The following is a 25,457-nucleotide window of genomic DNA, read 5'->3' on the forward strand; positions in this document are numbered from 1 at the left end:
AAGCAGCCAGATGTTGAACTGTGTTTCGTTTCCCTGGGCGCAGGGTGCAGGGTGTCTTCCTGATCTGGTGTGACCTTGGCCCAGGAGTTCTATTTGTTTCTGGGGCAGGGAGGTTTTTTTGTTTGTTTTTTGGTTTTTTTTGGTGTCTTGTTTTCTTTCTCCTCCATGTATCTTGGCAGGCACTCATTTCTGTGGCTGTCGGCCAAAGGGAATGTTCTGGAGCTGCCAAGGAGGGAGGAGACTCGGGTTGGCTAATCCCCGGATGAACGGTGCTCCATTCCCACCTCTCCTCCTCGCGCCTGCCCGGCCTCTCCACACACAGTGTTAAGGAGCCAAAAGGAGCCACTTTGCCCAGACTCTGTTTCCCCACCTCCTGCGGCATGGGTGTGCCCAGTGCCACCGCTGGCCTCGCTGCTTCCATCAGCCCTGTCGCCACCTGGTCCTTCATGAAGAGCAGACATTTAGAGACTGGCCGGGAATGGGGAGGTCGCCCCTGGGAGGGCAGGCTTTGGTTCCAAGACAGTTCCTTCCCCGGTGCCTGGAGTGCACACAGCCCAGTCAGCGCCTGGTGGCTGGAAGCCACCCTGCTTAGATCAGTCACTTGGGTCCCCACCTTAGAAGGGTCCCCGCCTTAGATCAATCACGTGGACACTAAGGCACGTTTTAGCGTCTCTTGTCTTAATGATTATGTCCATCCGTCTGTCCGTCCATTTGTGTTTTCTGCGTCGTGTCATTGGATATAATCCTCAGAAATAATGCACACTAGCCTCTGACAGCCATGAAGCAATCCGTTACATGTGGGTCTGAACTTGGAGACTCGGTCACAGTATCAAATAAATCTATAACAGAAAGTGGCCTTTGGAGGTCTTCGTGTCATGGGAGGCCTCTTCCCTCCCTTCTCTGAAGCCTGCTGGGCCGTGTGGAACCTTGCTTGGACACCCACAGGAGAGTTAACTCTGCTCATATCTCTGCCCCGTGAGACTCTGCGCCTTTGGAGGCAGTTACTGGAGGTTGTAAGCTGGACGGAGCACCTGTTAGGTAACAGGCTGTGGCCCGGGCTGGGGATTCCATGGCCAACACGTTCTCTGTCATCCTGCTCACCTCTAGTTGGGCACTCATGAGTGATTTTTCTGTTGGTTGGTTTTTTTCTCTTTTTTGATAGGGTCTCATTCTGTCACGTAGAGTGCACTGCTGGAATATAGTGGTGTGATCATGGCTCACTGCAGCCTCAACCTCTCCAGGCTCAGGTGATCTTCTCACCTCAGCCTCCCAAGTAGCTGGGACCACAGGGGCATGCTGGCTTTTTTTTTTTGAAACAGAGTCTTGCTCTGTCACCCAGGCTGGAGTGCAGTGACTCGATCGCAGCTCACTGCAACCTCCGCCTCCCGGGTTCAAGCGATTCTCCTGCCCCAGCCTCACAAGTAGCTGCGACTACAGGCGCCTGCCACCATGCCTGGCTAATTTTTGTATTTTTAGTAGAAATGGGGTTTCACCATGTTGGCCAAGCTGGTCTCGATCTCCTGGCCTTGTGATCCACCCGCCTCAGCCTCCCAAAGTGCTAGGATACAGGTGTGAGCCACCACGCCTGGCCATGCTGGCTCATTTTTGTATTTTTTGTAGGGACAGGGTTTTGCCACGTTGCCCAGGTTGGTCTTGAACCCCTGAGCTCAAGAGATTCACCCACCTCAGCCTCTTAAAGTGCTGGGATTATAGGCATGAGCCACCGTGCTTGGCCCCTCGTGAGTTTTGATGGTGGGGATGGGAGAGGAGGGCACTGGGATGGCAACCAGTAGTCCTGGGCCTTTGTCCCAGCTTCGTGGAACAGGATGTGCATGAGGCTAGGCACATCCCTTCTCCAGTGGCCTCCGTATCCCCATGTGGACAATGGGAATTTCCACTCTGCTCTTAGAGGTCCCTTGCAATTCCAACAATGAGTCCCAAGTGTTCTACAGAGGTGGGGCTGAGAGTCACCTTGGGGAGGCCTGCCTCAGCTCCCAGCCCCTTTGGGGGCCTTTGGGAGGTACTGGGATAAAGGGCAGAGGCTGAGACAGCTGCTTCCAGATCCCAGTTCTGCTGTGTTTGATGTGGGGCTTCAGTTTTCTCATTTGTAAAATCAGGAAGGTAATGGCACACTTGCAGGACCGTTCAAGGAACAATGGCAATTGTGTAGGTAGATGGGGTTTTTAGTGGAGGACCTGGCTCCTAGTACCCAATAAATGACCATGTATTCCACCCAGACCAAGGATTCTTGTGGTGGGCCAACGTGGGCGCCCTGCAGCAGGAGACTTCGGGTGAGGAAGAAAAGCCATCATATCTGACTTTGACCTTAGTGATGAGGCCTGGGTGGCTGCTTGGGCACCTCTACAACTGGCCAGTCTATCCCTCCTCTCTCCACAGGGACTCTGACCCCTCCAGGTGAACTCAGGCCTGAGCCAAGATTCCCTCCTCCTTCTCCCCCTGCCATGGGCCGACAGGCTGAGCAGCTGGACTGTGACTCCCCTGCTGAGGCCTTTTCTGTTTCCATGGTGGAGATCCCTCCCCCTGTTTGGTACCCTTCCCACCACCCCCTGTCCCCACTCCCGCCCCCACCCTGGCCTTGAAGCTGTCCAGTGCCTGGAGCAGGAGAGTTTGATCTGGAGCTGGTTTACATTTGGAAAAAACAACCATGAAGAAACACCGCCCACCCACTTCCCAAAGTTGAGCAGAATGAAGTTAGTGGGAGGCTGGGCCTCTTCCGTCCTCCTCCCCCACCCACCCAGGGCTCTCCACTCTGCCTAAAACCACTGTGGTGGTCTTCCCTCTGATTGTAACAGCAATTTCGGAAGCTCAGAAAAATTGTTTAAATTACATTCCACCCAGAACAGCCCCTGCTAACATTTGGTGAACAACTTGTTCACCAGTTGGTAGGCACTCAGTTCCAGGCCCGGTGCCAAGCTCTTTATCAGTCATGAAGCATTCATCTTATTTACTGCTCACGGGATCCTTCTGCTAGCCCCAAATTACAGACTGGGAAAGTAAGGCCTGAACATCTGGGACGCAAACACAGTCTGCTTCACTGAGCCTCTACTACAAGCCTTCTGTGGGGACTCCCAGGGGAATGGCTGGCCCAGCCCGAGGGGACCTCAGTGTTCTTGGCACATGGTAGGCATCTGTCTTTGTTGGGCAGTTGCATCAGAAGGGTTGAGGACAGCTGGGAACACATCCTGTCTCTAGTGAACCTCGTGATTCTGTCGTCTGCCTGCCCCTCACCCAGCCTAACCCCTCTGAACCGGGAGTCCGAGCTGCACTTACTGCTCCCCGCTGCCCCCTGGATGGCCTGGACCAAGCAGCAGCTCCCAGAGCGGTGGCTCAGCAAACACAACTTGACTTGAGGCCAAGGCTTTTGAGGGCTGAGCAGTGTCCCCAGGCACACTCCTGAAACACTTTGTCCCTTCGCTGTTCAGAAGGCATCATTTTGAGGAAGGCAGTGGCCGGTTTTTCAGAGCCAGTGAGTGGCCCTGCCAGCTGCTGAGCAGGGCAAGCTGAGAAGAGTGGCGTGCAGGTGTTGTTCTCTCTTTTTGTTTTTTTGGTTTTTTTTTTTATTTTGAGACAGAGTCTCTCTCTGTCGCCCAGGCTGGAGTGAGTGCAGTGGCATGATCTCAGCTCACTGCAACCTCCACCTCCCGGGTTCAAGCAATTCTCCTGCCTCAGCCTCCCAAGTAGCTGAGACTACAGGCACGTGCTACCATGCCCGGCTAGTTTTTTGTATTTTTAGTAGAGACGGGGTTTCACTGTGTTAGCCAGGATGGTCTTGATCTACTGACCTCATGATCCACCTGCCTCGGCCTCCCAAAGTGCTAGGATTACAGGTATGAGCCACCGCACCTGGCCTGCAGGTGGTGTTCTGACCTCGGCTCCACTGTGGCAGGCCGACTTGAGATGCCAAGTAGCTTGGGCCTGAGGGTGGGTAACAGGAAGCATCTCTCTCCTCATCCCCTTCCTCCTACTAAGATACCCCATGTCTCCTACCTTCCTCTGAGCTGCCGACAGATGCGTTAATTCCCTTCCATAATCCTCCCAGGACCTAGAGGGTTTCACATCGGTGTTGGGAGGGGCCCAGATAGTTCTCCCCAGGACTTCTTCCACCTTTGGAATGCCCATCACCTGGGGAAGGGAGGTGCCGCATATCCCCCAGACCAACCCTGCATCCCATTCTATCCAGATTGAGGCCTAGAGAGAGGCAGGCGTTCTTCAGAGTCACAGGGAATGGCGGCGCCAGGACTGGGACTCAGCCCAGCTGCTTGGCCTGACCCTCTCAGAGCATAGCTTCCCGGCACCTGGTAAGCAGTCGTGGGGGTTGGTTTCCAGAAACAAACCCAGAGGGAGCAGATAAAATCCTTGGAGATGGGAAAGGGCAAATCCTGGATTAGTTGTGGAGGTGGGGGAGATCAGCCTGGAGGTCACGGGCTGATCTGGCTGTGTCTGGGGGAGGAGAGCTGGGTGGTGGGACCAGGTTTTCTCCGGGTAGGGAAGGGTTAAGTCCTCCCAGGCTCCTAAACTTTGTCCTCCCCACCCGGAGGGAGGCTGCACCTAGAAGCTGCCCAGTGCCCTGGCGTCTCCATGGCCTGCCTGAGCCCCTCACAGCTCCAGAAGGTAGGAGCCTGCAAGTGGGGACCAGGAGGGTCATGGCGGGGGTGGGGAGGGTCCCTGCCGGACCTTCAGTAGTCCCGGTGTCCAACCCACCCCCTGCCCCATTTTACCGAGGAGGAAAGTGAAGCCCAGAGGAGCGGGTTCCCAACCACAACCCCTCCTGACTTCTTCACACACAGCCCGGGGTGTCTAGATCACAGGACCCAGGGTGGGGTGGGTGGGGACGTGTGTGTTTGACCAAAAACGAGAGTAAACCCTTGGAAACCACTAGTTCGGCCCTGGGCAGGCTTCCGCAACGCTGGGGGGCGCAGCACCCAGGAGGGGGCGGGGCCTGCGAGGGACCCAGGAGGGTCCATGTTCGTCCAATCACAAAAGGCTACCTCGTGGGAATTAGTGTGGCACAGCCTTTTAAAAAAATCACTCGCCGGGCGCAGTGGCTCACGCCTGTAATCCCAGCACTTTGGGAGGCCGAGGCAGGTGGATCACCTGAGGTCGGGAGTTCAAGACCAGCCTGACCAACATGGAGAAACCCCGTCTCTACTAAAAATACAAAATTAGCCGGGGTGGTGGCACATGCCTGTAATCCCAGCTACTTGGGAGACTGAGGCAGGAGAATCGCTTGAACCTGGGAGGCGGAGGTTGCGGTGAGCTGAGATCACGCCACTGCACTCCAGCCCAGAGCAAAACTCAAAAAAATAATAATAATAATAATCACTCATACATTCTTACGCTGAGACTTAATATTTTCATATACATCTCTAGAATCTTTGCTTCAAAGTCTGTTATAACAGCTACCACGAATCAAGTGCTGGACAAGTTTTTTTTGGGGGGGTGGGTACACCCCCATGCCCAGCTCTGGTTTTTTTTTTTTTTTTTTTGAGATGGAGTTTTGCTCTTTTTGCCCAGGCTGGAGTGCAATGGCACAATCTCAGCTCACTACAACCTCTGCCTCCCAGATTCAGACGATTCTCCTGCCTTAGCCTCCCAAAGCTGGGATTACAGGCACGTGCCACCACATCTGGCTAATTTTGTATTTTTACTACAGATGGGATTTCACCATGTTGGCCAGGCTGGTCTTGAACTCCTGACCTCAAGTGATCCACCTGCCTCGGCCTCCCAAAGTGCTGGGATTACCGGCATGAGTCACCGTGCCCAGTCCTATTTTTATTTTTGTAGAGATGGGGTCTCACTTTGTTGCCCAGGCTGGTCCCGAACTCCTGGGCTAAAGCGATCCTCCTGCCTTGGCCTTCCAAAGTGTTGGGACAACAATGCGTGAGCCACCATGCCCAGCCTGCCAGGTTCAATAAAGGAGGCTGTACTGCTATCCACATTTGGTAGCCTGAGGGCCAGAGAAAGGAGGGTACTTACTTGGTCAAGTTCTCACAATGGCCAGATAATAATTTATAGCCAGTCTTTGAGAGGAAATATGTTTCTACATGATTTTTATCAGCTGTATTGTGTTCCAGATAGATAAACTATACTTTGCTGAACTAATCCCCTTGCACTGAGCATTTAGATTACTCCCCACTTAGTGTTGTCATTAAACAAAGCTCAGCAAATATCCCCATATGTATATGTACATCTTTGATTCCCTATTGCATAATCTTCCTAAAACAATTCCTGGCCGGGTGCGGTGGCTCAAGCCTGTAATCCCAGCACTTTGGGAGGCCGAGACAGGCGGATCACGAGGTCAGGAGATCGAGACCATCCTGGCTAACATGGTGAAACCCCGTCTCCACTAAAAATACAAAAAACTAGCCGGGCGAGGTGGCGGGCGCCTGTAGTCCCAGCTACTCCGGAGGCTGTGGCAGGAGAATGGCGGGAACCCGGGAGGCAGAGCTTGCAGTGAGCTGAGATCCGGCCACTGCACTCCAGCCTGGGCGACACAGTGAGACTCCGTCTCAAAAAAAAAAAAAAAAAAAAAAAAAAAACCAATTCCTAGCTGTGGCTCACGTCTGTAATCCCAGTCCACTTTGTGATGCCAAGGTGGGAGGATCGCTTGTGCCCAGGAGTTCAAGACCAGCTTGGGCAATATAGCAAGACCCCTTCTCTAAAAAAAAAAAAAAAAATTGACCAGGTGCGGTGGCTCACGCTTGTAATCCCAGCACTTTGGGAGGCCTAGGCAGGTGAATCACCTGAGGCCAGGAGTTGGAGACCAGCCTGGCCAACATAGCGGAACCCTATCTTTACTAAAAATACAAAAATTTAGCCGGGCATGGTGGCACACGCCTGTAATCCCAGCTACTCGGAAGGCTGAGGCTGGAGAATCATTTGAACTTGGGAGGCAGAGTTTGCAGTGAGCCGAGATCATGCTGCTGCACTCCAGCCTGGTCAACAGAGCAAGACTGTGTCTCAAAAATGAAATAAAATAAAAATAAAATAAATAAAATAAAATTAGCCAGGCGTCGTGGTGTGCACCTGTAGTCCCAGCTACTCGGGAGACTGAGGTAGGAGGATTGCTTGAGCCCAGAAGTTCAAGGCTGCAATGAGCTATGATCACATCACTGCTCTCCAGCCTGGGTGACAGAGAGAGACCCTGTCTCTAAAAAAACAAAAAACAAAAAACGAAAGAAAAGGGCTGGGCATGGTAGCTCATGCCTGTAATCCCAGCATTTTGGGAGTCCGAGGTGGGTGGATCACCTGAGGTCAGGAGTTTGAGACCAGACCAGCCTGGCCAACATGGTGAAACTTCGTCTCTACTAAAAATACAAAAATTAGCCAGGCGTGGTGGCACATGCCTATAATCCCAACTACTCGGGAGGCTGAGGCAGGAGAATCGCTTAACCCTGAGAGGTAGAGGTTGTAATGAGCTGAGATCATGCCATTACTTTCCAGCCTGGGCAACAAGAGTGAGACTCCGTCTCAAAAAAAAAAAAAAAAAAAAAAAAAAAGAAAAGAAAGGAAAAAAAGAATTCCTAGCAGTGTATTTGTGTATTTACTGGATCAAGGGTATGCTGCACAGGTTGCCATTGGTTGGCCCAATTCCCAAGGAGGCGCTTTTCAGCTTGATACCAATGTGATTAATTCCTAACATGCAAAGCTGAGGGGCCCGTGCTGGGTGGTCATGAATGGTGTGTGGAAGCCAGAACTGGGATCCCATGGTAGGGGAAGGGGTGTCCTTAACTGGAAACTAGCCTCTTTGTGGGCTTGTGCAGTAGGTGACTTTCTTTTCTTTTCCTTTTTTCTTTTTTCTTTTTCTTTTTTTTTTTTTTTTTTTGAGATGAAGTATTGCTTGGTCTTCCAGGCTAGAGTGCAGTGGCGTGATCTCGGCTCACCGCAACCTCTGCTTGCTGGGTTCAAATGATTCTCCTGCCTCAGCCTCCCGAGTAGCTGGGACTACAGGCGCCCACCACCACACCTGGCTAATTTCTGTATTTTTAGTAGAGACAGGGTTTCACCATGCTGGCCAGACTGGTCTCCAACTCCTGACCTCAAGCAATCCACCTACCTTGGCCTCCCAAACTATTGGGATTATAGGTGTGAGCCACTGTGCCCTGCAGTAGGTGACTTTCAGTGTCCCTGTTGGGGCTAAAACTTGGTAATGCTCTGCAGGCAAATGTGCAGATATTCGTTCTCTCCTTATCTCTCTCAAGAGCCTCAGAATAGCAGGACCAGAAGCAAATCAGAAGTCATCTGCTTCCCCTCCATGGCTACTACTGCACTCAAGATGGAACCCAGCTCCCAGCCTGGCGAGCCCCTGCCACCCTCCGGCCTCCTCTTTCACCCCTCCCCTCACTCTGCCCTATCCATTCCCAATTCCTTAGTCAAGGGCTTCTCCTCTTCTCCTCTCTTTTCTTTTCTCTTTTTTTGAGATGGAGTTTCACTCTTGTTGCCCAGGCTGGAATGCAATGGCATGATCTTGGCTCACTGCAACCTCCACCTCCTGGGTTCAAGCTATTCTCCTGCCTCAGCCTCCCGAGGAGCTGGGATTACAGGCACATGCCATCACACCTGGCCAAGTTTTTGTATTTTTTAGCAGAGACGGGGTTTCACCATGTTGGTCAGGCTGGTCTGGAACTCCCCACCTCAGGTGATCCGCCTGCCTTGGCCTCCCAAAGTGCTGGGATTACAGGCATGAGCCACCATGCCCAGCCTCCTTTTTCTTTCTTTTCTTTTCTTTTTTTTTTTGAGATGGAGTCTCATCAGTTGCTCCGGTTAGAGTGCAGTGGTGTGATCTCGGCTCACTGCGACATCCACCTCCTGGGTTCAAGTGATTCTCCTGCCTTAGCCTCCCAAGTAGCTGGGACTACAGGCATGCACCACCATGCCCAGCTGATTTTTGTATTTTTAGTAGAGATGAGGTTTCACCGTGTTGGCCAGGTTGGTCTTGAACTCCTGACCTCAAGTTATTGCCCACCCCAGCCTCCCAAAGTGCTGGGATTACAGGATGAGTCACTGCACCTGGCCTAACTACTTTTTCTTTCATTCAAGCAGCCAATATTGACTGCTCTTTGCTGGGTGCCAGACTCCACGCCTGGGGTTGGGGACAGGGCAGCAAACAGGATACCTGGTCCCACCTTCACACAGCTACAAGGTTGAGGGAAGGGTCAGACACGAGCATTTGCAGACTGGGGAAGCCTGAGTCTCAATCCTGCCTGCAGTTCCAACAGGATGGATTCCTGGTGCTGGAAGGATTCTTGTCTGCAGAAGAGTGTGTGGCCATGCAACAGAGGATTGGCGAGATAGTGGCTGAAATGGATGTTCCTCTCCACTGCCGAACAGAATTCTCCACCCAGGAAGAGGAGCAGCTTCGAGCCCAGGTATGTGTCTGGGGCACTAGAGGATGGGATATGGCCTTTGAGGGAGGGCTTGGTCCCCGGCCAGAGCAGCAGCGTAGAAGGGAGAATCCGAAGGCTCCGGGGTGTCAGGCAAAGCCCCTTACACACCTTTCCCTCACTTCTCACTGGGAAGTTATGTTATCAAGTAAGCTTTATAGTCCTTTTTTTTTTTTTTTTCCTTTTTTCTTTTTGTTAAAACAGAGTCTCACTCTGTTGCCCAGGCTGGAGTTCAGTGGCGTGATCTCGGCTCACTGTAACCTCCACCTCCCGGGTTCAAGTGATTCTCCTGCCTCAGCCTCCTGAGTACCTGGGATTACAGGCATGTACCACCAGGCCTGGCTAATTTTTGTATTTTTACTAGAGACAGGGTTTCATCATGTTGGTCAGGCTGGTCTCGAACTTCCGACCTCAGGTGATCCACCCACCTCGGTCTCCCAAAGTGCTGAGATTACAGGCTATTATCCCATTAGACAGGTGGGGAAAATGAGGTTCAGATCACTTGCCCCAAGCCACACAGTTAGTAGTGGACAGAGTCAGGATTTCAACCCAGATCTGTTTGATACCAAGTCCCTGCTGTTCCCGGCTTAGGTTTACTTCCTGTTCTCCGGCCACCAAAGGCCACTTTGTGGCCAGCCGCCTGGAATGAGCCCAGTGGTCTGGATGACCCCCACCTATGTAACTGTCATCCCCCATGAGACTAGGAACTCAGATTTTCTCCCCCCAGTGACCGAATAGGTCACATGATAGGGCCCAGTGCAGTTTGCAATCGGTAAATTGAAGACTCTGGGGTCTCCCACACGGTTCTCTTGACCCTTCCTACTTGGAGTTTATTATGAGCCTGCCTGGGCCTGGGCCAGGCGGGATCCTGGCACTCACGCTGAGGAGCACCTGCCATCTGGTGGGCATAAGCAGAACTACAACAGCCGGAAGCCATCCCAGGGAATGGGGAGAAAGGGGTCTTGAGAAGGAGAAAGAACCGGTTAAGGAATGACAGTTTCCTCCAAAAAGCTGGTCTTATTGCTGCATGGCTACCTTCCTTTTGGGGGGATATTGGGGGAAGCAGAGACAGGTCCTGCAGCCAGAGACAGGCAGGTCACTCAAGGGTTCCTAGGAGTAAGAAGGGCCAAATCCTGTTCCCTCCAAACTGCCTTCAGAGACTAACGGGTTATGGGGTGGGAAGAACATAAGAATAAAGATATATTGGCTGGGCACAGTGACTCACGCCTGTAATCCCAGCACTTTGGGAGGCTGAGGCAGGCAGATCACCTGAGGTCAGGAGTTTGAGACCAGCCTGGGCAAGATGGTGAAACGCTGTTTCTACTAAAAACATAAAAATTAGCCAGGCCGGCCGGGCGCGGTGGCTCAAGCCTGTAATCCCAGCACTTTGGGAGGCCGAGATGGGCGGATCACGAGGTCAGGAGATCGAGACCATCCTGGCTAACACGGTGAAACCCCGTCTCTACTAAAAATACAAAAAACTAGCCGGGCGAGGTGGCGGGCGCCTGTAGTCCCAGCTACTCCAGAGGCTGAGGCAGGAGAATGGTGTGAACCCGGGAGGCAGAGCTTGCAGTGAGCTGAGATCCGGCCACTGCAGTCCAGCCCGGGCTACAGAGCAAGACTCCGTCTCAAAAAAAAAAAAAAAAAAAAAAAAAAAAAAAAAATTAGCCAGGCCTGGTGGTAAGTGCCTGTAATCCCAGCTACCTAGGAGGAGAATCGCTTGAACCCAGGAAGCAGAGGTTGCGGTGGGCTGAGATCATGTTACTGCACTCCAACCTGGGCAACAGAGCAAGACTCCTGTCTCAAAAAAAAAAAAAAAAAAATGCTGATATATCTTGGTTTAAAATATGTGCAAAGAAAAGAGATTGGCATGGTACCTAGCACTCAGTAACATCCTCAATATTCACTCTTGATATTGTGAGAAAAAAAAAGATCAGTGGGCGTCCTGTCTCATTCTCTTGGGTTACCTCCAGCTTTCCTTGTCTGAGCTATTTTACAACACTGTAAGTTGGATAAAACTGAAAATAATGCACATGATACTTGTCCAAGTAGGGGGATCAGTGCCACTCTGTTCCAGTCACGTTACCGTGAACTGGGTCCTGGGGAATGCAATTGTTGCCCTGCGGATAGAACAGTTGGGCAGCTGGGTATTGTGGCTCATGCCTGTAATCCCAGCACTTTGGGAGGCCAAGGAGGGAGGATTGAATAAGCCCAGGAGTTCGAAACCAGCCAGGTCAACAAAGTGAGACCCTGTCTCTACAAAAAAGTTTTTAAAAATTAGCTAAGCATGGTGGTATATGCCTGTGGTCCCAGCTACATGGGAGGCTGAGGCCGAAGGATCACTTGGGGCCAGGAGGTTGAGGCTGCAGTGAGCTATGATCATGCCACTGCACTCCAGTCTGGGTGGGTGATAGAGACCCTGTCTCAAAAAAAAAAACAAAAACAGTTTGCATCTATCTCTAAATTCATTTCAAGGGCCGGGAATGGTGGCTTACACCTGTAATCCCAGCACTTTGGGAGGCTGAGACAGGCAGATTGCTGGAGGTCAAGAGTTCGAGACTAGCCTAGGGAACATGATGAAACCCGGTCTCTACCAAAAATACAAAAATTAACTGGGCGTGGTGGTAGGCGCCGGTGGTCCCAGCTACTTGGATGGCTGAGGCAGGAGAATTGCCTGAACCCTGGAGGGAGAGGTTATAGTGAGCTGAGATCGCGCCATTCACTCCAGCCTGGGTGACAGAGCAGGATTCTATCTAAAAAAAAAAAAAAAAAAAAAATTTGTTTCAGTATTCCTTAGTATCTACATACATGTGTGTGTAATTATTGGAATTCTCCTTTGAACCAATTGTAACATCTTACTGGTTCCCTTGTGAAATAGTGAATTCAGTAAAATTGTTGACATATGCTTACCGTCATTACCTTTAATATTTTTACTGTCCAGGCATGGTGGCTCAAGCCTTGCACTTTGCGAGGCCAAGGCAGCGGGCAAATCACTTGAGCTCAGGAGTTTGAGACCAGCCTGGGCAACATGGTGAAACCCTGTCTCTACAAAAAATAAAAAATAAAAAAAAATAAAAAAAAAGACTGGGCGCAGTGGCTCACGCCTGTAATCCCAGCACTTTGGGAGGCCAAGGTGGGTGGATCACTTGAAGTCAGGAGTTTGAGACCAGGCTGGCCAGCATGGTAAAACCCCATCTCTACCAAAAATATAAAAAATTAGCCAGGTGTGGTGGTGCATGCCTGTAGTCCTAGCTACTCGGGAGGCTGGGGCAGGAGAATCACTTGAACCCAGGAGGCGTAAGTTGCAGTGAGCCGAGATCGTGCCACTGCACTTCAGCCTGGGGTGGCAGAGTGAGACTCCGTTTAAAAAAAAAAAAATTAGTCATGGCCCGGCATGGTGGCTCATACCTGTAATCCCAGCAGTTTGGGAGGCCAAGGCAGGCAGATTACTTGAGCCCAGGACTTCAACACCAGCCTGAGCAACATGGCGAAACCCCATCCCTACCAAAAATACAAGAAAATTAGTCGAGAGTGGTGGTGCGCGCCTGTAATCTCGGCTACTTGGGAGGCTGAGACAGGAGGATCACTTGAACCCAGGAGATGGAGGTTGCGGTGAGCCGAGATTGCGCCACTGGACTCCAACCTGGGTGACAGAGCGAAACCCTGTCTCAAAAAAAAAAAAAAAAAATTAGGCATGGTGATGTGAACCTGTAGTTCTAGCTACTTGGGAGGCTGAGGTAGAAGCATCACCTGAGCTCAGGAAGTCAAGGCTACAGTGAGCCGTGATCCCAATGCACCACTGCACTCCAGCCTGGACAACAGAACGAGACACTGTCTCTCTCTAAAAAAAAAAAAAAAAAGCCTGGAGCAGTGGCTCACGCCTGTAATCCCAGCACTTTGGGAGGCCAAGGTGGGCGGATCACCTGAGGTCGGGAGTTCAAGACCAGCCTGACCAACATGGACGTTGCAGTGAGCCAAGATCGCGCTAATGCATTCCAGCCTGGGCAATAAGAGTGAACCTCCGTCTCAAAAACAAACAAACAAACAAACAAACAAAGCACCTTGGCTGGGCGCAGTGGTTCACACCTGTAATCACAGCACTGTGGGAGGCCGAGGTGGGCAGATCACGAGGTCAGGAGATCGAGATCATCCTGGCTAACACAGTGAAACCCCGTCTCTACTAAAAAAATACATAAAATTAGCTGGGCATAGTGGCGGCTGCCTGTAGTCCCTGCTACTCCAGAGGCTGAGGCAAGAGAATGGCGTGAATCCGGGAGGCAGAGCTTGCAGTGAGCTGAGATCGCGCAACAGCACTCCAGCCTGGGCGACAGAGCGAGACTCTGTCTCAAAAAGAAAAAAAAAAAAAAAGGCACCTCAATTTCTTCTATAAAATGGGGATTATAGCAGACCCTACCTCTTTGAAAACCCAAAGCTCAGTGAGATAACACACGTACAGGCATGTCTCAGAGATATTCCAGGTTTGGTTCCAGACCACTGCAATAGAGCCAGAATTTTTTTGTTTTGTTTGTTGTGAGATGGATTCTCGCTCCTGTCACGTGGGCTGGAGTGCAGTGGCATGATCTCGGCTCTCTGCAACCTCCACCTCCCGGATTCAGGTGATTCTTCTTCCTCAGCCTCCCAAGTAGCTGGGATTACAGGTGTGTGCCAACACGGCCTGCTAATTTTTGTATTTTTAGTAGAGACATGGTTTTGCCATGTTGGCCAGGCTGGTCTCGAACTCCTGACTTCAGGTAATCCACCCGCCTTGGCCTCCCAAAGTGCTAGGATTACAAGCCTGAGCCACGGCACCCAGCCTAGAGCCAGGATTTAAACCCAAGGATTTCAGCTCCAGAATCTGTGTTCTAACTGCTGTAAGATTTAGCCTCTGGCTGAAGCCTCCAAGAATTGAGGAGGTCAGTTTTTTTCCGTCCCACCCTCCCTCCCTTCCTTCCTTGTTTTTTGAGATGGAGTCTCGATCTGTCGTCTGGGCTGGAGTGCAGTGGTGTGATCTCGGCTCACTGCAAGCTCCGCCTCCCAGGTTCACACCATTCTCCTGCCTCAGCCTCCAGAGTAGCTGGGACTACAGGCACCCACCACCACACCTGGCTAATTTTTTGTATTTTGTTTAGTAGAGACGGGGTTTCACTGTGTTAGCCAGGATGATCTCGATCTCCTGACCTCGTGATCCACCCGCCTTGGCCTCCCAAAGTGCTGGGATTACAGGTGTGAGCCACCGCACCCAGCCTTTCTTTTTCTTCTTCTTCTTCTTCTTCTTCTTCTTCTTCTTCTTCTTCTTCTTCTTCTTCTTCTTCTTCTTCTTCTTCTTCTTCTTCTTCTTCTTCTTCTTCTTCTTCTTCTTCTTCTTCTTCTTCTTCTTCTTCTTCTTCTTCTTCTTCTTCTTCTTCTTCCTCTTCTTCCTCTTCTTCCTCTTCTTCCTCTTCTTCCTCTTCTTCCTCTTTTCTTCTTCTTCTTTCTCCTCTTTTTTTTTTTTGAGATGGAATTTTGCTCTTGTTGTCCAGGCTGGAGTGTAATGGTGCGAACTTGGCTCATTGCAACCTCTGCCTCCCAGGTTCAAGCAATTCTTCCGTCTCAGCCTCCCGAATAGCTTGGATTACAGGTGCATGCCACCACGCCTGGCTAATTTTTGTATTTTTAGTAGAGATGGGATCTCGTCATACTGGTCAGGCTGGTCTCAAACTCCTGACCTCAGGTGATCTGCCTGCCTCAGCCTCCCAGAGTGCTGGGATTACAGGCATGAGCCACCACACCCGGCCTGAGGAGGTCAGTTCTATTATTATTATTTATTTTTATTTTTATTTTTGAGACGGAGTCTCACTCTGTCGCCCAGGCTGGAGCGCAGTGGCCAGATCTCAGCTCACTACAAACACACCTCCCAGGTATATGCCATTCTCCTGCCTCAGCCTCCCGAGTAACTGGGACTACAGGCGCCCGCCACCTCGCCCAGCTAGTTTTTTGTATTTTTTAGTAGAGACGGGGTTTCACCGTGTTAGCCAGGATGGTCTTGATCTCCTGACCTCGTGATCCGCCCGTCTCGGCCTCCCAAAGTGCTAGGATTACAGGCTTGAGCCACCGCGCCTGGCCTATTTTTTTTTTTTTTTTTTTTTTTTGAGACGGAGTCTCACTCTGTTGCCTAGGCTGGAGTGCAGTGGCACAATCTCGGCTCACTGCAAGCTCTCGCTCCCCGGTTCACGCCATTCTCCTGCCTCAGCCTCCCGAGTAGCTGGGACTACAGGTGCCCGCCACCACGCCCAGCTAATGTTTTGTATTTTTTAGTAGAGATGGGGTTTCACCGTGTTAGCCAGGATGGTCTCAATCTCCTGACCTCGTGATCCACCCGTCTTAGCCTCCCAAAGTGCTGGGATTACAGGCTTGAGCCACCGTGCCCAGCCTATTATTTACTTTTAAAAATTTTTTTGAGATGGAGTCTCACGCTGTCACCTGGGCTGGAGTGCAATGGTGCGATCTCAGCTCACTGCAACCTCCACCTCCCGGGTTCAAGCGATTCTCCTGCCTCAGCCTCCCGAGTAGCTGGGATTACAGGTGCCTGCCACCACACCTGGCTAATTTTTTGTATTTTTATTTTTATTTTTATTTTTCCTGAGACGGAATTTTGTTCTCGTTGCCCAGGGTGGAGTGCAATGGTGCAATCTCGGCTCACCGCAACTTCCGCCTCCCAGGTTCAAGCTATTCTCCTACCTCAGCCTCCCGAGTAGCTGGGATTACAGGCATGCGCCACCATGCCCGGCTAATTTTGTATTTTTAGTAGATACGGGGTTTCTCCACGTAGGTCAGGCTGGTCTTGAACCCCTGACCTCAGATGATCCGCCTGCCTCAGCCTCCCAAAGTACTGGGATTATAGGCATGAGCCACCACACCTGGTCAGTTGTATTATTATTACCTTTTTTTTTTTTTTTTGAGACAGAGTCTTGCTCTGTCACCCAGGCTGGAGTGCAGTGGCCCGATCTCGGCTCACTGAAAGCTCTGCCTCCTAGGTTCACGCCATTCTCCTGCTTCAGCCTGCCAAGTAGCTGGGACTACAGGTGCCCGCCACTGTGCCCGGCTAATTTTTTGTATTTTTTTAGTAGAGACGGGGTTTCATCGGTGTTAGCCAGGATGGTCTCGATCTCCTGACCTCGTGATCCGTCCGCCTTGGCCTCCCAAAGTGCTAGGATTACAGGCGTGAGCCACTGAGCCCAGCCTTCTGTTTTTTTTGAGACAGAGTTTCACTCTGTCGCCCAGGTTGGAGTGCCATAGTGCAATCTCGGCTCACTGCAACCTCTGCCTCCCAGGTTCAAGCGATTCTCCTGCCTCAGCCTCCTGAGTACCTGGGACTACAGGTGCCCACCATGCCCAGCTAATTTTCGTATTTTTAGTAGAGACTAAGTTTCACCATGTTGGCCAGGCTGGTCTCGGACTCCTGGCCTCAAGTGATCTGCTACCAAACCTCCCAAAGTGCTGGGATTACAGGTGTGAGTCCTTAAGCCCGGCCATTATTATTCCTTTTTTACAGATGAGAAAATCAAGTCTTGGTGACATAAAACCAGGGGCCCAAGGCTACCAGGGAACCAGCCCTGTACCACTCTAGCATCCATGTTCTGAATCACGGTATAGTGAGGTTCCCAAGAAGTTCCGTGTTTGCATCTTTGGGGTGTGCTTCCAGGCACTTGAAGTTCCGGCTCACTGTCTGTGCCATAGTGGACAAGTTTGAGAAGCCCCCAGGGGGTCTGTAACCCTGTCGCGGTAGGAAGTTTCTGAATCCACCTCCCTCTTTGCCAGGCCCAGCTCTGACCCTGGGATGCTATCTCAGTCCTCTGATGTCCCCTTTCCACAGGGCAGCACAGACTATTTCTTGAGCAGTGGTGACAAGATTCGATTCTTCTTTGAGAAAGGCGTTTTTGACGAGAAAGGTTTGGAGCTGGGGCCCTAGAGCTGGGCAGGAGCCATGGTGAGGGTAGGCCGGACTCGGGGATCTGCTCCCAGGGATGGAAGAGTGCTGAGGCCAGCTGCCCATGGAAGGCTAGACACCAGTTCTCTGCCTTTATCTGTTCTTTGTGCCGCAGGAAATTTCCTGGTCCCTCCGGAGAAATCCGTCAACAAAATTGGCCACGGTGAGCAGGGGTTTGGGGGTGGAGGAAAGAAGATGGGGGAACTGGCGAACTGGCTGGGAGTGGTGGCTCACACTTGTAATCCTAACACATACTTTGAGAAGTCAAGGTGGGTGGATCACTTGAGGTCAGGCGTTCAAGACCAGCCTGGCCAACATAGAAAAAATTAGGTGACTGTGGTGGCGCACACCTGTAGTCCCAGCTACTCAGGAGGCTGAGGCAGGAGAATCACTTGAACTGGGGAGGCGGATGTTGCAGTGAGCCGAGATCGTGCCATTGCACTCCAGCTTGACTGGGTGACAGAGACAGTGAGACCCTGTTCAAAAAAAAAAAAGAATGGGGAAACTGAAGCCTGAAGAACTTAGGAGCCTTAATGAAAGCCCACAGTGGCTGGGCTTGGTGGCTCACGCCTGTAATCCCAGCACTTTGGGAGGCCAAGGTGGGCAGATAACCTGAGGTCGGGAGTTCAAAACCAGCCTGACCAACATGGAGAAACCCCATCTCTACTAAAAATACAAAATTAGCCGAACATGGTGGCACATGCCTCTAATCCCAGCTACTCGGGAGGCTGAGGCGGGAAAATAGCTTGAACCCGGGAGGTGGAGGTTGCAGCGAGCCGATATCACACCATTGCACTCTAGCCTGGGCAACAAGAGTAAAACTCTGTCTCAAAAAAAAAAAAAAGAAAGAAAAAAAGAAAGCCCATGGTAAGTTAGTGGTTGGGTGAATGGCATTTGTGGCTGCAGGCTCCCCTCTGGTCTTCGGCCCCTCTGCTAATCATGATACTGCTGCCACAGCACTGGGGATAGGGGGTCACCTGATTCCCCCCAACAGATGGGCATGTGCAGGCTCTTCCACTCTCTACTGCCTGGCCTGGGGGAGCTCCTGGGTCCAGTGCTCCCTGGAGCCACCCTAAGGGGCATCTGACCTGCTGACAGGGTCCCTATTCTGACACCCCAAAGTCAAGTAAGAAAACCCTCATTTTCTTTCTTTAGGATCATACATTATAATTTATGTTGTAGAATGCTTATTTATTTTGTAAAATAAAATTGAGATGAGGTCTCGTTATGTTGCCTAGGCTAGTCGAGGCTCAAGTGGTCCTCCTGCCTTGGCCTCCCAAAATGCTGGGATTATAGGCATAAGCTACTGTACTTGGCCTGGAAAGCTTATTGTTAAACCTGAAGTTATATCATGGTAGGCTTGTAGACAAGTTGTGGTAAAATACATGTAAGATTTACCATACCATGATAACCCCTTTAAAGTATGTAACTCAGTCGGGCACAGTGGCTCACATCTGTAATCCCAGCACTTTGGGAGGCCAAGGCAGGTGGATCGCAAGGTCAGGAGTTTGAGACCAGCCTGGCCAATATAGTGAAACCCTATCTCTACTAAAAATACAATAATTAGCTGGGAATGGTGGCGCACGCCTGTAGTCCCAGCTGCTTAGGAGGCAGAGGCAGGAGAATTGCTTGAATCCAGGAGGTGAGGGTTGCAGTGAGCTGAGATTGTACCACTGCACTCCAACCTGGGTGACAGAGCGAGACTCCATCTCAAAAAAAAAAAAAGTACGTAGCTCAGTGGCATTAAATGCATTCAATCTTATGTTTATGACAATGAGGGACTATCCCATGCCAGGCCCTGGGCTGTCCCTGCACATTCATTAGCCCATTGAGTCCCACAGCAGCCCTGCCTCCCAGGTGCTTCTAATCCTCATTTGACAGAAGAGGAAACTGAGGCTCGCAGGAGAGAAATGGTTACCCAAGGTCACACAGAGCAAATGGTGGCACCGAGATTGCTGCACATGATTGGCGCCAAGGAGCCCTTAGTCATCCGTGAGGGGTGGGCATCTGGGGCTGGACTGAGCTTCCCAGATGGCCAGAAGGTCAAGAATAAGGGCATGGGTGGCATAGGGCCTGGGGTGGGGGGAAGGCTCCCGTGGAGCCCATTACTCAGTTGTAAACAGGCAGAAGGGTTAATGCATACAAAACAGGTGAGAATGTCAAAGTGAGCCTGAGTGTGGGTGCCCAGAGCTGGGTGTGGAGGGACACGTGGGCCTGAGATGGCACTGACAGCCTCCTTCTGTCCCGCAGCTCTGCACGCCCACGACCCTGTCTTCAAGAGCATCACGCACTCCCCCAAGGTGCAGGTGAGCAGAGGTGGGGGTGAGGGCCAGGAGGCTGGGCCATGTGTGGCAGGCTGGCAGCATGACCTTTGCCCCCCTCCAGACCTTGGCCAGAAGTCTGGGCCTCCAGATGCCCGTGGTGGTGCAGAGCATGTACATCTTTAAGGTGAGCTCCTTGTCCTGGCCTCAGTTTACCATCTGTAAAATGGGCAGACTGCTCATACCAAACCCTTCCATACAATGGGCCAAAAGTTGCTGGAATTATTATGTTGGTGGGAGAACATGGAAAATCGGTCTCCTCTGGCTAAAGCACCTGGAACTTAGTTGATGCTGTTAAAATTTGGTGGTAGGGGCTGGGCGTGCTGGCTCATGCCTGTAATCCCAGCACTTTGGGAGGCTGAAGCGGGCAGATCACTTGAAGTCAGGAGTTCGAGATTAGCCTGGCCAACATGGAGAAACCCTCTCTCTACTAAAAATACAAAAATTAGCCAGGCATGGTGGCACACAACTGTAGTCCCAGGTACTTAGGAGGCTGAGGCAGGAGAATTACTTGAACCCAGGAAGTGGAGGTTACAGTGAGTGGAGACCACGCCAATGCACTACAGCCTGGGTGACAGAGCAAGGCTCCGTCTCAAAAAAAAAAAAAAAAAAAAATTTGGCCAGGCGTGGTGGCTCACACCTGTAATCCCAGCTCTCAGGGAGGCAGAGGTGGGAGGATAGCTTGAGTCCAGGAGTTCGAGACCTGCCTGGGCCATATAGCGAGACCCCGTTCTCCACAAAAAGGAAGAAAAAAAAAAAGACAAAAAAAAAATTTGGTGGTAGGAGGGAGGGTCATCCCTAGGCCTCCCTCGACCTCCCTCCTCCCTTCTTTGGCAATTGAAATGCTGTGCTCGCAGCTTTCAAGGCTCAGCTCAGTGCTACCTCCTTTAAGAAGCCTTCCAGAACACCTGAGAAAAGAAGGACCCGTCTGACTCTGGGGCTGGAAGGCTCAACTGCTGGCCTGCGTCCTAGCCTTTCCCTCCAGTCGTTGCCCCGCTCTGCTTTGTGATCTTGTTAGGCATGTGTATGCTTGCACATGCTAGGAGCTTGTTGGGCAGGGGGGATTTTCTCTTTGCATCCCTCCTGGGGCTGGCACATGATAGCTGCTCAGTAGCTGGGTGTTGAGGTGGAATCCTGAGAGGAAAATGCCTGTGGCCAGGGCAGCAGCATCCTGCGACTCTCACAGCAAGCCCAGCTCCTCTCTGCTCTCCTCTGTCCTCACCAGGCTTTTCCTCTCTCTTGCAGCAACCTCACTTTGGCGGTGAAGGTGAGCTGAGAGCCGTGGGCCCGTGAAAAGGCCATGGGTGGGACATCTAAGACTGCAGTGGTTCTCAGATCTTTAGAAGGAGGGAAAGCGCTTGCTCCTGTCTGCTGTAGGAGCCTGGGCCGGAGAGGAGGAGCCGCCTTCCATTCCTTCCTCTGAAAGCGGATTGGGAGGGAAACCTTGTGTCTTTGGCATAGTGGGTCCTGAACCTGCCACCAACCCCAGCTAGTTAAAAATACTGATTTCCTAGGCCAGGCGTGGTGGCTTACGCCTGTAATCCAGCACTTTGGGAGGCAGAGGTGGGCGGATCACCTGAGGTCAGGAATTTGAGACAAGCCTGGCCAACATGTTGAAACCCCATCTCTACTAAAAATAGAAAAATTAGGTGGGTGTAGTAGCGCACACCTGTAGTCCTAGCTACTCAGGAGGCTGAGGCAGGAGAATCGCTTCAACCCAGAGGCAGAGGTTGCAGTGAGCTGAGATTACACCACTGCACTCCAGACTGGGCGACAGAGTGAGACTCTGTCTCAAAAACAAACAAACAAAAACACCAAACCAAACCAAACAAACAAAAATACAGATTCCTGGGCCCTAGTCTCAGATCTTGAGCCAGTAGGGCTGCATGGGCCTGGGAATCCATTTTTTTTTTTTTTTTTTTGAGACAGATTTTCATTCTTGTCACCCAAGCTAGAATGCAATGGCACAATCTCGGCTCACTACAACTTCTGCCTCTCCAGTTCAAGTGATTCTCCTGCCTCAGCCTCCCGAGTAGCTGGGATTACAGGTGTCCACCACCACGCCTAGCTATTTTTTTGTATTTTTAATAGAGACGGGGGTCCACCATGTTGGCCAGGCTGGTCTCGAACTCCTGACCTCAGGTGATCCACCTGCCTCAGTCTCCCAAAATGCTAGGATTACAGGGATGAGCCACCACGCCCAGCCCTGGAATCTGTGTTTCTAACAAGTTTCCTGGAGGAGGACTCCAGGAAAATTGCTGATCTAGTTCCACACCCTACCCCATGCAGTCACCCTTTACAGCCTCCCTGGTAGGTGATTATCCACTTCTGTTCAAATACCTCTGGTGACAGGGAGCTCACGCCCTCTCAGGAAGCCCTTTCCTTCCTTGCATGAGCCCAAGTTGGCCTCCTTGTGACCACCCCCTTCTGTATGCAGTTCCCCAAAGGGATGACCATCCCCACCCCTAGCCTTCTCTGCCTGAGTCCAGCTCTTCCAGTTCCTTCCACCATTCCTCTCCCAAATGTTTCAAAGCCCCTTCCATTTCAAACGCTCCTTTGGAGGTCTGTCTTAAAGTTTGGTGTTCAGAAAACACGCAGTTGTCCGGGAAGGAAGAAGGTGAGACAGGAGCCTGTTTATTCTGTTGTTGAGGAGCATGTTCCTTTGTTCGGTGGTTCCGCATCCTAACTGTGCCCCAGCATCGTGGGGGGAGGTTTTTAAAAACGTGGATGCTGGCCAGGAGCAGTGGTTCACGCCTTTAATCCCAGCACTTTGGGAGGCCGAGGGGGGAGATCACCTAAGGTCAGGCTTGAGTTATCTCACTGGAATTAAACAATAGTGCTACTCTATATCAAGCAGTTACATGGTTGGGCCCTAAGCACTTTTCATACATCATCTCATAGAATCCTCCAGCACCCTGTGAGGTAGGTTGTTGTTGGAGCCACTTTACAGTTTAGGAAGTTGAAGCTTTGAGAGGTGAAATCGCTTTGCCTTAGAGTCCTGGGCCAGGAAGTGATGAGATTCTGATCAATCGTGGGAAGGCTGGCCCTGAAGAGCACCCAGAGGATGGAGGAGTGGGTAATGAGGCCAAGGTGAGGTGGGACCAGGCAAAAGGATGGGCTTCTCACTCCCTGTGGGCCTGCTGTAGTCTCCCCTCATCAGGACGCCTCCTTCCTGTACACGGAGCCCCTGGGCCGGGTGCTGGGCGTGTGGATCGCAGTGGAGGACGCCACGCTGGAGAACGGCTGTCTCTGGTTCATCCCTGGCTCCCACACCAGTGAGGAACCCTGTCTCTTCTGCCCACTTGGGACTCCCCACCCCCTAGGGAGAGGGACCCTGAGAAAGAAGGAGTTTAAGGCTCTCCATCTTGGCCTGCAGGTGGCGTGTCAAGAAGGATGGTCCGGGCCCCTGTTGGCTCAGTGCCTGGCACCAGCTTCCTCGGGTCAGAGCCAGCCCGGGATAACAGCCTCTTTGTGCCCACCCCAGTGCAGAGAGGTAGGCAGATGCAGAGGGCAGAGAGGCAGGGGGCTGAGTCCATCAGTCTGTGCCTGCTCGACTACTCAACATCCAAGAGGTTGCCCTCGGGGTCATCTGAGGGCAGTGAAGTCACAGAAAGAGGAGGGCTGGATGGGGGCTGGGAAGTCAGGAAGCAGCATGTTTTCCTGCAAGCTGACCCAGATCACGCTAGAATCCACACTCGGCTACTTATAGGCTGTTTCTCTGGGCAAATGACCGACTCCCTGAGCCTGAATTTCCCCAAACGTGAAGTGGGAAGTCAGTGAGATGATAAATACGTGGATACAGAGTCTGCCTAGTGCATGGCCACTGCTCAACCAATGTCGGCTGTTGGGCAGGTCCTTTCTCTTATGAAAAGGGAAAACCAATGTGTAACTCAGCATCACCGGAGAGGTCCCAGTGGACTGGCACAGTGCAGAGGGCTTCTGCCTGATCCTGCAAAGACCTCAGGAGGGCAGGCCCTTCCTAAGGCTTGCCAAGGCCACAGTCCACAGCAGAGGGGACTCGATCCCAGAGGAGCTCGCATCTCAGCAGCTTAGCTTCCGACCCTGTGGGAGGCTGCAGGTGCCTGAGCTTTCAGGGAAGGGAATGGGGATGGATGGGGGCCATAAAACCGCTGGAGGGAGGAGGGCCCATGTCCCTTCCTGCCCTGGGGAGGGGGGATGTGGGGCTGGTGGGATCCTGACCTGCTTGTGTCTCTGTCAGGGGCCCTGGTCCTCATCCATGGAGAAGTGGTGCACAAGAGCAAGCAGAACCTCTCTGATCACTCGCGCCAGGCCTACACTTTCCACCTCATGGAGGCCTCTGGTACCACCTGGAGCCCAGAGAACTGGTAGGTGATGGTGGGTGTGTGCGCCCGACAGTCCCCTGGAGGCTGGGAGCAGTGACCCTGCACCTCAAGGTTATCTCCTCTATCTTCTGCAGGCTCCAGCCAACAGCTGAACTGCCCTTTCCCCCACTGTACACCTAAAGGCTTTCACAGGGCAGGAGCCCTGGCCCCTCCCGGGTGAAGCTGTGGGCTGCAAACACCAGTGTCTTGCTCAGCCTCTTGGTTGCAACAGGGAGGTCTTGTCTCCCCTCCTGGGCTTTCCTCCCGCCCTGTGGGCAGCAGCCTGGGCTGGGTCAGGAGCTTCCCTAAGATCTTCATCTGTCTGCCTCCCTACTGCCCCACCATAGCCTTGAGGAGGCTTCTCAGCCATCAAAGGGTTCTGGCCCCTTCTCACTTTCCTCTCCTCTCAGATGGAACTCTGGTTATTATGGTGTTAGTTATTGAATAAAAATGACTTCAGAATGCAGCTTCCTGACTCAGCCTTCTTTCCTAAGCAGCATTGCTTTCCAGACAAGAAAACTGCTTTCCAGGCCAGGTGCAGTGGCTCACGCCTGTAATCCCAGCACTTTGGGAGGCCGAGGCGGGTGGATCACCTGGGGTCGGGAGTTTGAGATCAGTTTGACCAACATAGAGAAACCCTGTCTCTACAAAAAATACAAAAAATTAGCCAGGCGTGGTGGCGCATGCCTGTAAACCTAGCTACTCGGGAGGCTGAGGCAGGAGAATAGCTTGAACCCGGGAGGTGGAGGTTGCGGTGAGCCGAGATCACGCCACTGCACTCCAGCCTGGGCAACAAGAGCGAAACTCCATCTCAAAAAAAAAAAAAAAAAAAAAAAAAAAAGCTTTCCAGACAAGATGCTAAAATGCATCCCAGGTACCCCAGCCCTGTTTGGCGTGGCTTGCATGATTTTAATAAGTAACATTTAGTGGGCACTCACTGTGTGCCCTGCTCTGTGCTGAGACCTTCACAGGCTTTATCTCATGGAATCCTCACTAGGAGAGGTAAGTGCCATTATCATCTGTACTTACAGAAGAAGACGCTGAGCCGAGGAGGGGGTAAATGACCTGCCCAAGTCACAGCGGCTCGGTTCTTCAGCAGGCTCAGCCTCATGCAGAGCCTGTGCTCCTAACCTTGACACTGCCTCATCTTCCCTTCTTGGGGAGCAGAGATGCCCAGAGCTAGGAATCCAGAGTTCCAGGTTCTGGTCCTGGCTCTGTGAGCTACTTGCTCCCTGGTCTCAGGCCAGGGCCTTTCCTTCCTCTGGGCTTGTTTCCTCCCGTGTCCAGTAAGGGGGCCAGACTAGGGCTTTCAGGGGCCCTTCCTGTTTGGGCATGCTTGGCAGGCACTCAGACCTTCAGAACAACTACCAAATCTAAAACCTCCTCAGCTGAGGTTTGGCCCATAGGCTACAAACTGGGGACC

The 25,457-nt window shown here is 51.9% G+C and overlaps 1 protein-coding gene across 6 annotated transcripts; it reads left to right on the forward strand.

Annotated features, from left to right (window-relative positions):
• The first annotated feature begins 971 nt into the window (after positions 1-971).
• Positions 972-24,500, forward strand: PHYHD1 (phytanoyl-CoA dioxygenase domain containing 1). Of its 6 annotated transcripts, XM_073022001.1 has the most exons (12): positions 972-4,319; positions 4,563-4,632; positions 9,231-9,389; positions 17,257-17,332; positions 17,486-17,533; positions 19,621-19,676; positions 19,756-19,818; positions 20,937-20,958; positions 22,838-22,966; positions 23,068-23,184; positions 23,911-24,037; positions 24,130-24,500. In XM_073022001.1, the coding sequence occupies exons 2-12, from the start codon at positions 4,600-4,602 to the stop codon at positions 24,173-24,175; spliced, it is 876 nt and encodes a 291-aa protein (XP_072878102.1). In that variant the 5' UTR covers positions 972-4,319; positions 4,563-4,599; the 3' UTR covers positions 24,176-24,500. The 6 variants fall into 6 exon arrangements, with proteins under 6 accessions (XP_072878102.1, XP_072878099.1, XP_008004204.2 ...); XM_073021998.1 differs by lacking the exon at positions 20,937-20,958 and having other exon boundaries at positions 4,559-4,632; XM_008006013.3 differs by lacking the exon at positions 20,937-20,958.
• The last annotated feature ends 957 nt before the right edge of the window (positions 24,501-25,457 follow it).

The sequence above is a fragment of the Chlorocebus sabaeus genome, chromosome 12 (genome assembly GCF_047675955.1).
Source record: "Chlorocebus sabaeus isolate Y175 chromosome 12, mChlSab1.0.hap1, whole genome shotgun sequence".
Lineage (NCBI taxonomy): Eukaryota > Metazoa > Chordata > Mammalia > Primates > Cercopithecidae > Chlorocebus > Chlorocebus sabaeus.

Bases quoted from the DNA above. Each gene is read 5' to 3' on its own strand.
- PHYHD1 (XM_073021998.1), top strand. From the start codon at position 4,600: ATGGCCTGCCTGAGCCCCTCACAGCTCCAGAAG. The intron at 23,185-23,910 runs GTAGGCAGATGC...TGTCTCTGTCAG, and splicing joins GCCCACCCCAGTGCAGAGAG to GGGCCCTGGTCCTCATCCAT. The intron at 24,038-24,129 runs GTAGGTGATGGT...TATCTTCTGCAG, and splicing joins ACCTGGAGCCCAGAGAACTG to GCTCCAGCCAACAGCTGAAC.